The 14711-nt window shown below is 55.7% G+C and overlaps 1 protein-coding gene across 2 annotated transcripts in view; it reads right to left on the minus strand.

Annotated features, from left to right (window-relative positions):
* Positions 1-13450, minus strand: part of PAX7 (paired box 7) — a 100030-nt gene extending 86580 nt beyond the window's left edge. Inside the window, exons 1-4 of one of the 2 annotated variants that reach the window (XM_039842072.1) lie at positions 13270-13450; positions 10487-10722; positions 9766-9895; positions 8601-8735 (exon numbers count right to left, since the gene is read on the minus strand). In XM_039842072.1, the coding sequence (XP_039698006.1) occupies positions 8601-8735; positions 9766-9895; positions 10487-10722; positions 13270-13354 (586 nt within the window). In that variant the 5' untranslated portion in view covers positions 13355-13450. The remainder of the gene's footprint in view (positions 1-8600; positions 8736-9765; positions 9896-10486; positions 10723-13269) is intronic. The other variant, XM_039842073.1, reaches the window with a different exon arrangement.
* Between the last annotated feature and the right edge of the window lie 1261 nt (positions 13451-14711).

Consider the following 14711-nt stretch of genomic DNA (forward strand, 5'->3'; position numbering starts at 1 on the left):
CTGGCAAGGAGGCAGGCGCACTTGGAGATCCAGGTAAACACCACGTAAACACGCGCATTGAGGCACTTTCTGTTTATCGTGGGTTTGTTCATTTCCTGTCTCAACCACCTGGCTCAGAACTACTTCATGAAGGCAGGGAATCTTATTCGTGGGCACTTTACATAGGGCACATAGTAGGTGCTCAACAAATTTTTACAGAATGAAGAAGTTCACCGCGCCCCGCCCTCACAGAGGAAATTTCCCTTCTTTCCTTCTTTCCTTCCCTCTTTTCTTCTCTTTCTCTCTCCACCCACAAAAGGGGAGCTCGGTATTTGTGCTTATCTCTGCCTATAACCACCTCAGAAAAAGCCCCTTCCAACAACGAATGGGAGGGAGGGGCCGCGCGCTTTTGGAAAGGGGAGGAAGCAGCACGGGCCAGGCTGAGGGCAGGCTCTCAGCGCCCCCACACCCCTCATCTCCTCATCCTGGGCTCTGGCTTCCAGAATCAGAAGCTCCCTCAAGAATACTGGCGTCACCAAGAAACATGCATATGTGGAGTTCTTAGTGGGATGAGACGCCCTTTATACAGTCTGCAAAATTCTGCCTGTATGACTATGTGTGAATGACCTGTTTCTAACGCTTTATCTGATTCTCACGGGGGCTCAGCATTCCCCAAAAGGATGAGAATCTTTGTCTTAGTCCAGTTGTTCCTCTCCTCCCCATGGGGCGAAACTGAAACCCAGAGAGGGTGAGGGAATCCCAGATTACATTGCTAGTGAGGTGGATGCAGGATGAACACTAGAACCCTTACTTCCCGGATCCACCACAATGCACTTGACTTCTCCCGGATCCCTCCTGCCTTGCCCAGCTGTGTCCAAACAGGGATAAGGGGAGCAGGCCATGGGAAGAGGGAATCCATCACTTAATCGCCGGGAATCATTCGCTGTGAACTGGACCCAGAGCAGCATGAAGGCTTCTGCTCGCCCTGTGTAGTAACTTCACCCTTATTCACCCTCCAGTCTGCGGCGTCCGAAGCCAGGGAGTGGGAATGGTGGCCTGTGCGCTCTCCTTCCCAAAGCTGAGAGCTTGGGAGGGGCGGTTGCTAAAAAACCGGAAGGCGGCGAGCCTCACGCTCCCAGCAGTGAAACCCGGACAGGCCTGTTTATTCAGCGACGCTCTATAAGAGGATCCCCGCCCCCTTTGCTCCGAGTCCCGACAGGGTCTGGCGCGTGGGCCGGCCCCTTCCCAGCGCCCCGGGTCGGAGCGCGGAGCCGGGGCCCCTGCCTCGGGGTCGGCCTCCTTCCCGCCCCGCCGGCCGACTCGCTCGCCTCTAATTAAGCGGCGGGATCGCAGCGAGCCGCCGGGCCGCGCTGTAATATGATGAACTGCCTTTGTGCCAGTGTCACCGAAAGCGCTTCTGATAAGGGGAAGCTGCGGAGGATCAAAAGGACGACAGCGGCTCGGCTGCCTCCCGCCGCCGCCCGGCTTTGCGCGCTCATCCTCTCCGCCCGCGCTCTCCTGCGGGCTGTCTCTGGGTCCCCGCGGTCTCTCCTGATCTGTTCGTCCCAGGGCCAGCCTTTTGGTGACTCTGAGTCTCTTTGTCTTTCTTCCTGATGCCCCGAGCCTCCCTTGCAGGTCTCAGCGTCCGCAAACACTCTAGGCAGGTTCTCTTGTCCTGCGCTTGGTGGTTCTCGCTCGGAATCTGCGCGCACGCGCTCTCCTGAAGCTCTCCTCCTCTTTGCTGACTCGTCCCACCTCTGTGGCTGTCTCCCCGGTTTCTGCCTATCCCTCTCTTGGTCTCGATTCCGGTTCGGGCCCAGCGCACCCCCAAGGCCCAGGCGACCAAGTCTTGGAAAGGTCTTTTAGATGACCTGCTGTCTGGGAAAACTCGAACCAACCCATCCGCAGCAATCTTGCAGAGCTCAGCGGCCCTTTGCCACCCACCCTCTCCTCTGCCGGACAGAAGACCAGGCCGGTGCCCTGGAGTGCCTTCGGAGTCTCTTCAGACCGTGACTTGGGGCTCACACAACGTTCCCCCAACCCTCCCGAGGCTGCTGCAGCCCGCGACGCTTTCCTTCTCCCCTGAGGCTGAAGTTCCAAGGGCAGCCGACCCCCCTTGGCATTCCGTCCCTAAACCCCTTCCTTTGGCCCCCACCTCCCTTTGCCTCGGCCCTTCTCTTCCTCCTCCAGGCCCTCTAGCCTCCCCCCACCCTCTGCTCTCCCGATTCCTTCCCTGCCCCTTGCCTCCTCCCCCCCACTTTGAAGTTTTTGGAGAGATCTATCTACTAATGGCGAAGTTTCCCCCTTAGGTCACCGTTCTGCCTTGATTCGATTTGGGAAGGCAAGTTCCCTCCCTCCCCTTGCCCGACCCCAGCCGGGGCCAATCGCTCCAGAGCAGGTCAGAAAGCGCTGACCCCATTTCCACCTTTTCCTCTTTTCATCCAGAGTTGGGGGAAGGGAAGGCTTAGGACAGCAAAAACCGAGGGGAGCATTCCAACCCTCCAATCCCCTCTCACCCTCATCCCCAACTGGGTTTCCTAATTACCTCATTAGTCTGGAGTGGGAGAGAGAGATGAGCAATTTTTTTCTGGAATTCTTGGAATGTACCCCCCCCTTTGTCATGGCCTTCAAGGCCCCCAAGCCCAGCGAGAACCTCTCCTTTGGGGTTTCTGTTTTGTGTTCTTAGTGGCAGGAAGGATTCCCTGAACCAGGCACTGTCTCTTCTAGGGGTTTTAGTTCTGTCTGGCTTTAGACCATGGGCCCCTAGGGTCAGAGCCAGGGGTCTTGTACATTTCGTGTTTATATCCTTAGGTTCCCATTAGAAATGAAGCCTCATCACCTTTGGTGATGATGGCAAATAGGAGCTCTAAAGAGGCAACCTGGAAGGAAATTTCATTTGCTCAGCCCTCTCTCCCTATATAAAAGTGTTTTTTATATAATATTATTTATATATAATGTAATGTGTAATAACTATCATTTTCGGGGAGACATTATATATTTTTTTAAAGCCCAAATAATCACCTTACTGCTTTAAGGCGACTGTTATATGTGCTTTTAAATCCTTCCATGTAAATTCCACTGAAAAATTTGGAAAGCCGTGAAAGGGGAGGAGGCGGCAGGGGTGGGTGGGGGGAGGTTAATCCGGGTTTAACGCTGCGATGCCGTCTTAGGACCAGGGTTAGCCTGATTGCGTTATCTCTGCCCAGCATTTGAGACGCCCATATATCACCCAGCCAAATAGCTCGGAGAGCAGCGCAGATGGCTGCCGTGGTCGCGCCTCAGGAAAATGTGTTATTAATATCTAAAAACTTCCCAATACTGTCTGGTAAATCTCCCCTCCACCATTCCAAATGATGAATTCGTTTGAAGTCTTCCCCTAGCCTCGTCTTTTCGATGTCTCTCTTCTCTCTTCTTCTTAGCCAGGCTTATTTCAAACTGGTAAATATCTAATTCCTTTAACGGCTGGGCCGTGGCTCGGGAGTCTATTAGGTAGGTACAAATGCCTGGAAACAGGCGGTGCGTGGCGGTGCGTGGCGGTGCGTGCCCGGAGGCGAACACAGAACCCGCAAGCCCTGGCAGCGGGGGACCCCACCCTGTTTAGAAATGCGACGGGGAGACGGGCTGCGCGGGAACCTCGATTTGGGAGCCAAGCCCTTCCCTCGTGCGCCCCCGGGACCCTCTCCTGGTTCTCCCTGGAGTACCAGAGGCACCACCACCCCCAACGCGCAGCTCGTCGGCGGCTCCGGTCCCCTGCACCCCACCCCCAGCGCTCCGACGGCTTCCCTCGCTCTCTGGGGCGGATAATTACGCTCCGTTAGCCTGTTCTCCCCTGTTTCAAGTTTGCTTTCTAAATGTCTTCTATTAGATTATGTTCGTTCGTTCCCCCTCCAACCTTATCTCCTTCTGTCTCTTCTCTCCCGGCCCGTCACACTCGATTTAGGCACGAGTTTATCTGGCAAACAGTTTGCCGACTTTGTTTATTTACCGCGGGTTCCGGGGCTGCGAGCGGGCGAACGCCAGTGTTTGCCTTTGTAATAGTTATCTCTCTCGTTGTTCCTCCTTAGTCCCAGCTCCCTCCTCCTACTCTCTCCTCGGGTTGGAGGGAAGAAAGGGGGGAGTCTCGTCTGCCCTGTGTGGGCTCGCCCCCTCGCCAGGAGCTCCCTCTCCCGGGATATTTCCCCCAAACTGCACCCCCTCTCTTTCTCGACTCACCCATCCCCCCATCTCAGCCCAGTGGAGCCCCGGCCCCCACCCCGCCTCCCTCTGGTCTCACTGAATATCCACCGCGGAGCGCGGCCTAATGCCGGGGAATGGCTCGACACCCTCCCATCTTCCTCCGAGCCCCCATTATGCGAAGCTGATCCCACTCTGAACAGCTTCAAATCCCGCCTGGACTCTGTTTGATTAGATTGCCAACCCGGGGTAATCCTTTGATTTGGTGGAGTGTCAATTACCTTTCTCTAAACACACATTTACAGAGGAGGGAACTTGTTGGTTTAAATCAATGCAGATTGTTTCTTGATAAATGGACTATCTTCGTCCCCTCCCTCACTCCGTCTTCCAAGGCCCCTCTCCCTCTGCGCCCCCCTCCCCTCCCCTTCCCTCGTTCTTGCCTATCGGGTAAACAATGCCCCTTCCAGGTGTGAAGCCGGGGGGAAAAAAAAAACGGTGTGGGCTGAGGGGAGCCCGTGCCCCCCTTCCCCTATTCATTCGCTCCCCCGGAGCCTAATTAAATTTGGCAGGTCCTTGTACACACAATCAAAACAGCTTCCTCCAGAGTAGCAAACGACCGAAAACCGCATTAGCGGCTATCGCTGCTGCCAAATTAAATTGTTTCCCACCTCCTTTTACAAGTGTCTAAAACCGACACTCGGGGGCTCTCCCTCCTTTCTGGTCCTTCTCCGTCATTTCCCACTCCACACCTGTAAGTTTGAGGCTTTAAAAATAAATTAAGGGGAAATACAAACAAACACGAATCCGCCTCTCACACATACCCCTCCGAGGATGCCACCTCGGATGGTCTCTCCTACCAGGAAGGTCAGCACATTCTGGGATGGATTTTGGCACTGGTACCCCCACCCCAGAGAAAAATGCACATTCTTTGTCTTTTGAATCTTACTTTACCCGCCCCCCCCTTATTTCATATTAATTGTGACCCCAATGGGGTTCCTACCCTAGAGACCAACAGTAGAGACTCCTCTGTTTGGCAGGTTCCAGCCTGAGGTTTGTGTATTGTCAGATGCATGAGGCTTTGGTGTTCTTTTTGTTTATTACTGTCGTTATTTGCTATTATTATGATGATTATTGCTCATTTCTTCACACTCGCTCCCTCGTTTGCCACAGAAGAATGGTTTGACTCTGTGCAAACCCCTATCAAATTTCCTACAAGAGTCTCCCTGGGCTCAGGTCGGCAAAATCTTGTTCTTTTCCGTCCCTCCTCAAACTCTTTTCCGGTTGGGTCTCTGGACTGTCTCTCCCCTGAGCCTCGGAGCAGGGATGACGAGAAGAGAGTCCGAGTGGATGAGGGCGAGGAACTGTCCATGCCCCTCTCCAGGAGAGCAGAGCCTGGCCGGAGCCCCTATCTGCAGCAGCCTGTGAATTCTCACAACCAACAATCCTAATAACTCAGTCTTAACAAGGATAAGAGCAAAAAAAAAAAAAAAAAAAAAAAATACGACAGCCTCATGAATATCAGCCCAAGGGGAGCAGGAGTGAGCTGTTCAGAGATGAAAGTGCACAGAAATAAAAGCTCAATTTAATCTGCTTTAAAACCCTTCAACTTAACGTTTGTGCTTCAAACTCTGAGAGTGAGGACTGATTGCGGATAAATAGTTTCTTACCATGCCTGGAAGCTATTACACCCCTCTCCAACACAGTTTCCCATTCAGCAGTCCCAGTTTTCATTACCAGCTCTAATAAGTCTTAACATTATTAAATGCCAAGCGGACGATAGGAAAAAACGGACTCAGGGAGGGATCTCTCTTTAGCGCTTAAAGAGGAGAGCTCTTAAACCCCTTCTTCGGAGGCTCCCCGCCATGAGAGGGGCGACCCCCGGAGAAAGCATTTGTAGAGAGCGGGGAGCCAAAACAAAGTTTGTGGGTGTGCACCCCTCCCCCTGCTCTGCCCACGGGGCCTCTCTGCCCCTGCCCACCTGGCCATCTTGAGTGGAGGTTGGGAGACCTTTTCACCTTTAACCTGGCCATGAAACTGATGTCTGGGGCCTGGGAGAGAGATGAGAGGTTCCAACTGGGCAGTTCGCTGAGGTGCCTGCGGACTGACTCAGGTACCACACTGGGAGCCGATCCGGTTTGTCCACAGATGCACTGACAAGCCCACCGACACACTGCCCCTTCGCACCCATCTACCGTCACACCCACGCAGGCTCCCACTCGCTCATAACGCAACCCACGCGCCCTGATCCAAAGGCCCACGGGCAACTGGTCACACTGAGACACGAGTGCCTTTGTAGCCATCGCACACACAGTCGCGATGCCCAGCGTGCCCGCTGTCACTCAAAAACTGCAGGGCTTTTTCGACACCAGCCTGCCGCTTTCATTTCATTCCTGAAACTCCTCTCATAGACTCAGCACCTAGGCTCTCAGCCTCCGCACCGCCCCCCACCCCGCATCTGGAACTGCCAGGCCCCTCGTCCAACCCTGGAGACTTAGAGCTTCCTGGTTCTGCTGCAGGAAAAACCTCTATCCAGCGAAGTTGCCTGGTAGCTGGTTTTGTGAGCCCAGACCAGCCCTGGAAGCTTCGAACTCTCTTGAGTCAAAGGGATTCCCCAAACCACACAATATTTCCATCCTCGTCAGTTTCCTTCTTTCTCAATATTAATCTATTGTGTTTCTTCACAGACTTAACTGCACATCCCCCTGCCCCCGACCCCCCAACACACACACAAGCACACTTAAAGTCTCTCCAAATAAAACCACATCTCCTTCACTTTGCCTGGGCTACCTCCCAGAGGCAGTGTCTGCTGTGTGGTAATTGGCTGGGAAGGATTGTTCAAGTTTTATGTCCCCCACTCTACAAACAAACAACAACAACAAAAAGTCCAACTAAGCTCCTTTTCAATAGGAACCGAAATAAGGACTGGGTCCCCTCCTCCAGAGGTGCCTCAGCCAAGCCAGGGGCTGCTTGGTAGTTCAGGGCTCCTCCCGCTGCAGACTCTAGGCCCCAAGGCAGGCCCGGCACAGCGGGGTGCCAGGCGCAGCTCACTCCCTTTCTTCCCTGGCCCTTTTGTCCCTAGTGGGACAGGGCTCCACTTAGGGCCTTGACTGTCAATAGTCCGCCCCTTCCCCAGCTCCGGGCTGTTCTCACAGGAGGCTGCCCCTGCCCCCTCCATCTCCGCCCCCCCCCACCCCAACCAGGCCTCTGGGGCCTGGGCCTCGCCGGGCGTTGTCTTTGCAAGTGGGCTTTGTCTGTGAAGTTCATCTTCAAGGTTGGGAGAGAAGATGAAACTGGAGAGAGACCTGGGCTAGGAGTTCACAGGATGCAAAGAGAGAGGGGCCTCGAGAAACCTCTGGAAGGAAACGCTAACGTAATATGCTCTTTATAAGTTTCCCCCACTTTCTCCAAAGCCACCGCTCTGCAGGTTCTCGAGGCCGCTGTCTTTCCTGCTGCTTCCCTGCGTGTGTGTCTGGGGATCTGCTTCTTTTCCTGGGTCAGTCTTTGTGACTCTGGGTCTTCCAATTCTATTTCTCCCCACAGTTTTACTTAATGTACACTTACCAAGTGTCAAAGACAACTGTGAGGGGTGGGGGTACCGAAAAAGAACTTTCCCTTCTGAAACTTCCTGCTCCAATAAACGAAAACACAATCCCCTTTCCCCTGCCTGCAGGGGCTTGGAAGATGAACACCTTTCCTAGCTAGTGGCGAGAAAAATCAGAGCGCTGGCCTCAGACTCCAGCCGGCCCAGCAGCCTCCCTGAAAGTGGGGAGAGGCCACGTGGAGCCCCAATCTCTCTCCTCCATGGGATCCTCCTACTGGGGCATCTGGACACTTCCCCTCAACTCCTGGCCTAGGCCGAGCACCTTATTAGGGCACCCATCTGCCTCCCCCTCCACCACTGTTTCGTTTGGGGCCCTGGCAACGCGCAACTGTTCAAGGTGGCGGTCCACACGGCCCTCGCTAATTTTTATTGATTGCAGCGGTCAGTCAACTGTCAGGCGGGGTTTCAAGGGACCGTTTAGGGAGCGTGTGCGGGTCTGGTTAACAAATTCATTTAGGGAGCCTCAGGCCGGCTCCTCCTTCCTCGCACCCCCGCCCCCTTGCCCAAGTTTCCTATAAATAATAGATCGACACCAGGACCTGCAGCCAAAACGCCAGCCAGGGAGGACTCGCGTGCCGGAGCCCTGGGCTAGAATTGGCGCGCGGTCAGCGGTGCACTAACCTGCAGCCGGCCTCCCGGGGGACTCAAAGGCCGTCTGCGCCCGGGCTTGGGTCCCAGTCCAGCCCCAGGGTGCGCCGAGGGGGTGCGCTCCGCAAACTCTGAGAGGCTCCTGGCTGCCCCAGGGCTGCGAGTTCTCCCGCCAAAGTGCGGTCCTCCAGTCTGGGGCGGCGGAAACGAACCACTGACCCGCAGACTCCCGCGTTGGGGCTCCGGGGAGGTTCCCTACCTTTGTCGCCCAGGATGCCATCGATACTGTGTTTGGCTTTCTTCTCGCCGTCGTCCTCCTTCTTGTCCGTTTCGTCGTCCTCCTCCTTCTTCCCGAACTTGATTCTGAGCACGCGGCTAATCGAACTCACTAAACCTCAGAAATTCAAAGGCAAAAGAGCGAGTATAAGTTATTGGGGCAAGGGAGACTGCGGCCACCTGGGCCCCTGGGAGGAAGTCTCTACGCCCCCTCCTCCTAACATACTGAAAGTGGAGCCACACCCACATTAAGCATTTATCCCTACTCTAAGGCACGAGTACAGTCACCAACGTAGAAAAGTCCCGACTCACACCTGGGGGCACTCGGAGGGTGACAGAAGCGCCCACCTGTGCACTCCTAAATACATCTAGCGCATACTTGTGCCTTACACTATTAGATGCCCTAGATGCACTTATACCAAAAGCCGCCTCCTCAGGACTTCCTCGGAGGCAGGCCCTCCAGCCCCTGCAGCTGCCATCCCACACTCAGGTGTGTCCCAGCCCTGCGTGCCTGAATGCCCATGTATACATGTCCACACACGCGCACACACCCCAGGCCGCCTTCCCTCTCACGAGCAGCATGGTTAAGGCCCTCCGCATTAGGGATCCACTAGCGGCTAGTGGCAGCAACAGAACCAGACATGGTGACCAGGGGAAGAGGGTCCAGGGAGCCCACGGAGATCAACCCTCCTGGGACAGACCCATCTCCAGGCCACTTTTGGGGAGTGCCTGGGGGGCTTCTCTTATCACTAAACCTGATAACTTATCCTTCCTTCCTTCCTTCCTTCCTTCCTTCCTTCCTTCCTTCCTTCGCTTCCTTCCTTCCTTCCTTCCTTCCTTCCTTCCTTCCTTCCTTCCTTCTTCTTCTTTCCTTTCTTTCCTTCCACCACCTTCCCCCCGCCCCTTCTTCCTTCCATCTCTCCACTCCCTTTGATTTCCCTTCATTTCATCTCTTTTCTTTCCTTCTTCCCTCCTTCCATCCTCCTTTCGGTTTTGATTCTCTCCTGTGCTCTTGCTGCCTTTTCCTCCCAACTTTTCTCTGCGTTCCCCGCCACCCATCACCTCCCCTCTTCTCCCGCGTCCAGCCCCCCACGCCCGGAGCCCTGGCTGGACTCGGGCAAGCTCTGCCGGCTCAGCTGCCTTCTCACCTGAGGGCACGGTGCTGCGGTCGCAGTGCCCGTCCTTCAGCAGCCGGTCTCGGATCTCCCAGCTGAACATGCCGGGGTTCTCCCTCTTGTACTCCTCGATCTTTTTCTCCACATCCGGAGTCGCCACCTGCTTCAGGGGTGGAGGTGGCAGAGTAGGAGTGGAAAGATGGGGTGGGGGAGGTAGATATTTTAATATTAACCTCCCAAGAGCCCCAGGACAAGCTGGTGGCTCTGGTCACCAAGTCCCCCCTTCCGAGATTGGCTTTATCCTTTCAAAAAGCCTGTTCCTGGCTTCCTGGAAGGCAGCCGGTGTGGGTAGGGGGGGATAGGGTAGTGACAGGTAATAAAATAGAAACCTAATTAGGACCTCCAGGATCCCCCTCCTCACTGTTTCAGGCAAGACTGAGGGGAGATTTTCCCTGGTCTGGAATGGTGATAGGGGATCAAGATAGATGTAGGGACAGTCCTGAGAATAACTCACTGACCTTGACGTTTTGGACAACCTGGACCTCAGTTATCCCCATCCCTGAGAAATGCAGACAATGCGGGGCGGGGGGTGGGTGGATATCTAGGGATGGGGACATTCCCCCACTGTATTTTCCATAGGAAGTCTACAGTCACCCCGTGTTACTGGATGACACAGGGTAGTGAAGGGGGCCACAGCCAGGATCCCCCAGCCTTGGGGAAGGCTGACTGTCAGCTCTGCAGCAGAGACACTCACTCTGGGCTTGCTGCCACCGATGGCCCCAGGCCTGATGGACCCGGTCTCCTGGTAGCGGCAGAGAATCTTGGAGACGCAGCCATGGGAGACACGCAGCTGGCGGGAGATGACGCAGGGCCGAATGCCATGGTGGGCCATCTCCACTATCTTGTGGCGGATGTGGTTAGGCAGGGGTCGCCCATTGATGAAGACCCCACCAAGCTGATTGACTCGGCCTTGGCCAAGTGGGGTGGACACTGGAGAAGGGAGAGGAGATGAGGAAGGAGAGAAGCACAAGGTGAGGATGGGGAGGAGACACTGAGTGCCCCCCTCGACTCCCGTTTTTATGATCCCCAAGGCCTCCAGCAGTTCCAGGTTGCCCACATTTGGAGCTGCAGCGGTTCAGAGGTGAGGAAAGAAGCTGTCAGGAAGCTGAGAGACAGTCGTGCAGGGATTGAGAGAGGGATCACGGCTGGCTGCTAGAGTCCTCCCAGGGGCCGTTAGTGTCCCCGGTGCCTCCTGCACTAAGGGGAATGAGGACACATCTGGGGGAATCCCAATGCCTCTGAGCAGGGGCAGGAGAGAGACAGAGGCAGAGCCAGGAGGCTCTGAGACCAGTGGCTCTCCGTTCCTCAGGATGCAGCTTGCGCTGCCTCTTAGAGAGGCCCGTGCTGGGCGAGCCCTACTTGGTCAAGACTGATCCATTTTGTTAGAGACCAGAGGGGCTGGTTGGTTACTGGTATTTGCAGCCCTGGCCTAGACGGCAGAACTGTCCTACCCATAACTGAGTAACGGAGACACAGCGGAGGGTCTGGTGACATAATACTGTTGGCTGCTACCTCTGAGGGCGCCTGGCTGTCTCTTGAGGGACTCTCCTTGCTTCTGACCCCTATCAAAGTTCTAATTTCGTTTTGGGACGATTTTGAGGCATGCTCCATCGCCGGCAGTTCCCTAAATCGAATACCTGGTTGGCCTTAGAAATCCATAAACTGTCCCTGTGGGCTCTGAGAGGCTGGTACACAGATGGGCCAGAGTCCCTGGGTGTGGGTGACTTTAGGAACCAGGAAGAGGCCCACCTCCCACCCCCCATGTGTGCCGGGGAGGGGAAGACGCCTCAGAAGCCTTAATGCAAAGTCTACACAATTTCTGCACAGAAGGTTGGGGGACACCCGATGCACTAATCCAGCCTCGAATCCCCCCAATTTGGGGACTCAGCGGCTGCGGAGATCTGGCAGATTAGAACGATTTCACAGCCGCCGAGTGGAGGGAGCCGACAGTATAATTGGAAGGGAGGAGGCGAGAAGAGGCTGCGGCCGTTGGGCTGTTCTACCGCCTCCTCCCTCGCTCTCCTGGTCCCCCCATCTCTCTTTGTAAAAGTAGGTGTCTGAAGCCACCCTCGGATTTAATCAGAAATCGTGCGTCGCCAAGTCAGAGTCACTCGGTCTCCGTGGCGGGATATGCCATTAGCGCTCGAGAGCTCTCGAGCGCCCAACTTTATATTCAAGAGCCTCTTTAGCGACCGGCACTCGGCTCTCCTCAGTATTCTCCGTCATGTTGGGCAAATATTGTTCTAATCCGCTGCGCGTCCTCGGCCGCCTGCTTTACTTGCATTCGCTACAGGAGAGGGTTGCGGCAAATCCCCAGGCTTGTGCGCTCTCCCGCCTGCGTGGCCGCTCGCGCGCACTTGATCACGGAGCCACTCTCTTCGCCTCCGTGTAATTCTGGGACCCGCGCCGTCTCGCTGCCGGAGAGACGCCCCCTCCCCAAATCGCAGACTCCCTGCCCGCCCATCCCCTCCCTGCCTTCTCTCCGCTTCCTCAGGCACCGGGGGCTCACACAATTACGAGGAGAGTAATTTTAAAAAATTAGAAATCGCACCTATCTCTAACGACTTTTCGATGACACTCTGGGCTACCTAACCCCGGGAGCCGAATGATCTCCCAGCTGACAGGTTGAAGATCTATTAGTTTAAAAAGAAAACCAAACAAAAACGCAGTAAAGGGTCTCGCAAGCGGGCTCCCAGCCCTTTCTCCAGCCGGGAACCCATTCCCTGTGCGTCTTCTCTGTTCCCCCCGGTGGTGCTGGATATTTAGGGAAGACGCGTTACAAAATGAACATTTCCCCCTCGTCTGGACATTTCAGTGCCCTCTCGCCGTCTTGAGGTTCTCTCCCGGGAGATTTTCAGAGTTCCAAACTCAAGTGAAAAGTTTTTTTAGGGAAAAACTCGTTACTATTTATTATTTCAAATTAGTTTGTTTCCAGACCCCCCCGCAAAACCCCAGGAATTTCTGGGTGTTGCTTCGGAAGAAGCAAACAGCCTTCCTCTTTTAGACGTATAAAATATCACAGATTGTTAGTATTTCGAAATAAAAGGGATCGGAAGATCATCGGATGTGAAAAGAATAATTCAAACCAAGAATAGGAAGCCCGGAGCTGGGGAACGTAGAGAGCCAAGAAAGTATCCCGGGAAAAAGTATCTGAAAACAGCGGAAACAGGCGAAATTCACTAGGACGTGAAATCTACCAGGAGCCGAAATCCACGCGGAGCTCAGCTCAGAGGGTAAAGGCCAGAGTCCGAGACCGGTGAAGCTGAGGCCGCGCGCGGGTCAGTGGAACCCCCGCGAAAACCCGACAAGTGTCGGTCCCAGAAACTTCCTGGGTCCGGTGCCCGGACTTGGAGGCAGAAGAGAAGGGGACCGGGTGCTGTGGCTGGCACGGCCACCACCTCCCCGGAGGCGGCTCCCTCCCCAAGGCCCTCGAGGTCCCGGCGGAGGAGCGAGGCGAGGCAAGCCCGGCGGTCTTACCTTCCAGAGGAAATCCGGTGCGCGGGTAGTTCTGCCCCGGCGCCGGCCGCATCATCCTGGGTACCGCGCCGGGAAGGCCCGCCATTCTCGCGCGCGCCGGGGACGAATCCAGAGTCGGCAAAAATCGCTTCCCGTCCGCTCCCTTCACCCCTGCTGCGATCTCTTTCTTTCCTTCTTCTGCTTCTTCTTCTTCTTTTTTTTTTTAACCTCGTCTCCCTCCCCTCCCTACACACTGCTTACCCCCCCGCCCCCCCCACCCCCGGCTGCAGTCAGCGCGTCCAGAAGCCGGGAGGGAGGGGGGAGGTGGGGGCGGAGGTTGGGGAGGGGGAGAGGGAAGGTGGCGACAAGGAAGTTCAAACAAACAAACACACCAACCCCAAGTCCGCCTCTGCCCGCTTCACTCGGCCAGAAGTTGTGCGGTTGGATGCGCCGGGCAGGCCCGAGAGGCGAGGCCCGGTGGCGCAGCGGGGCCGGCGGGACGCGGCCGGAGTCGGGGCCCCCAGACTGGGACTGGCGAGCGCCGCGCTCTCGCGCTCAGGGCCAAAGTTTCTGAGCCGAGAGGCTGCGGAGTGGATTCTTTTTCGTATTTATTTATATATTTATTCTCTCGCTCTCGCTCCCCCCCTCCCTCCTCACGCCTTTCCCAGACAATCCTCGCAACTCCCTGCCACACAAGCCTTCACACCCCCGCCCCCAGAACACTCGGGGAGGGATGAAGGTGCCTCTCGGGTTTCGGGGCTTGAGGGGGGAGGCGACAGGGGGTGACGGGGGAATGCGAGGGGGCAGTGGTCCTCTGGGTGTTAGCAAAGTGCTCAACTGGAGGCGGCGGCGGAACGAGATCTGATAGGTTCGGACTTTTCTTTTTATTCATGAGGAGGGAAGGGGCCAGGGCGGAAGAGCCAATAACGAAAAGAAATCGCCAACGATATATATATTTTTCTCTTTTCTAATCCCCGCCTCGACCTGGTTTTGGGGGAGAATTTGAACCGCCCATTGAAACGGAGGGAGCAGAGACAGGGGTTGGGGAGAGAGAAGAATGGGGGGGGGCAACTTTGTCCAAGTGTCTTCTTTTGACGAATGGGTCGGTCCGCGCAGCGCCCAGCCCCCCGGTCGCCCACGGCCCCCTCAGCGGCCGGGCTGCATGGGAATGTCTGCCTTTGGCTGGTGGCTTCTCTGGCTTCTCTGCTTTTCTCTGGCCTTCCAAGGGTCCGAGTCCGTTGTATTTCACATTTTCTCCCTCCTCTCACTCATACACTGAAATTTCCGCGAGTGGGGCCCACTGGGTAATGGCCGAGGGTGACTTCAGGGGAACGATTTATGACTTTCTCTGAAATACGTCTGAGCTCCGGTGTCCGGTTCTTGCCCGGCTCCCCGCAGCTCTGAGAAGCCCAGAGTTACCCGACGAGGGCGGGGGAGATGGAAGGGTCGGGGGCGTCCAGTGC

Source organism: Pteropus medius, unplaced genomic scaffold (assembly GCF_902729225.1).
Source record: "Pteropus medius unplaced genomic scaffold, Ma_sr-lr_union100, whole genome shotgun sequence".
NCBI lineage: Eukaryota > Metazoa > Chordata > Mammalia > Chiroptera > Pteropodidae > Pteropus > Pteropus medius.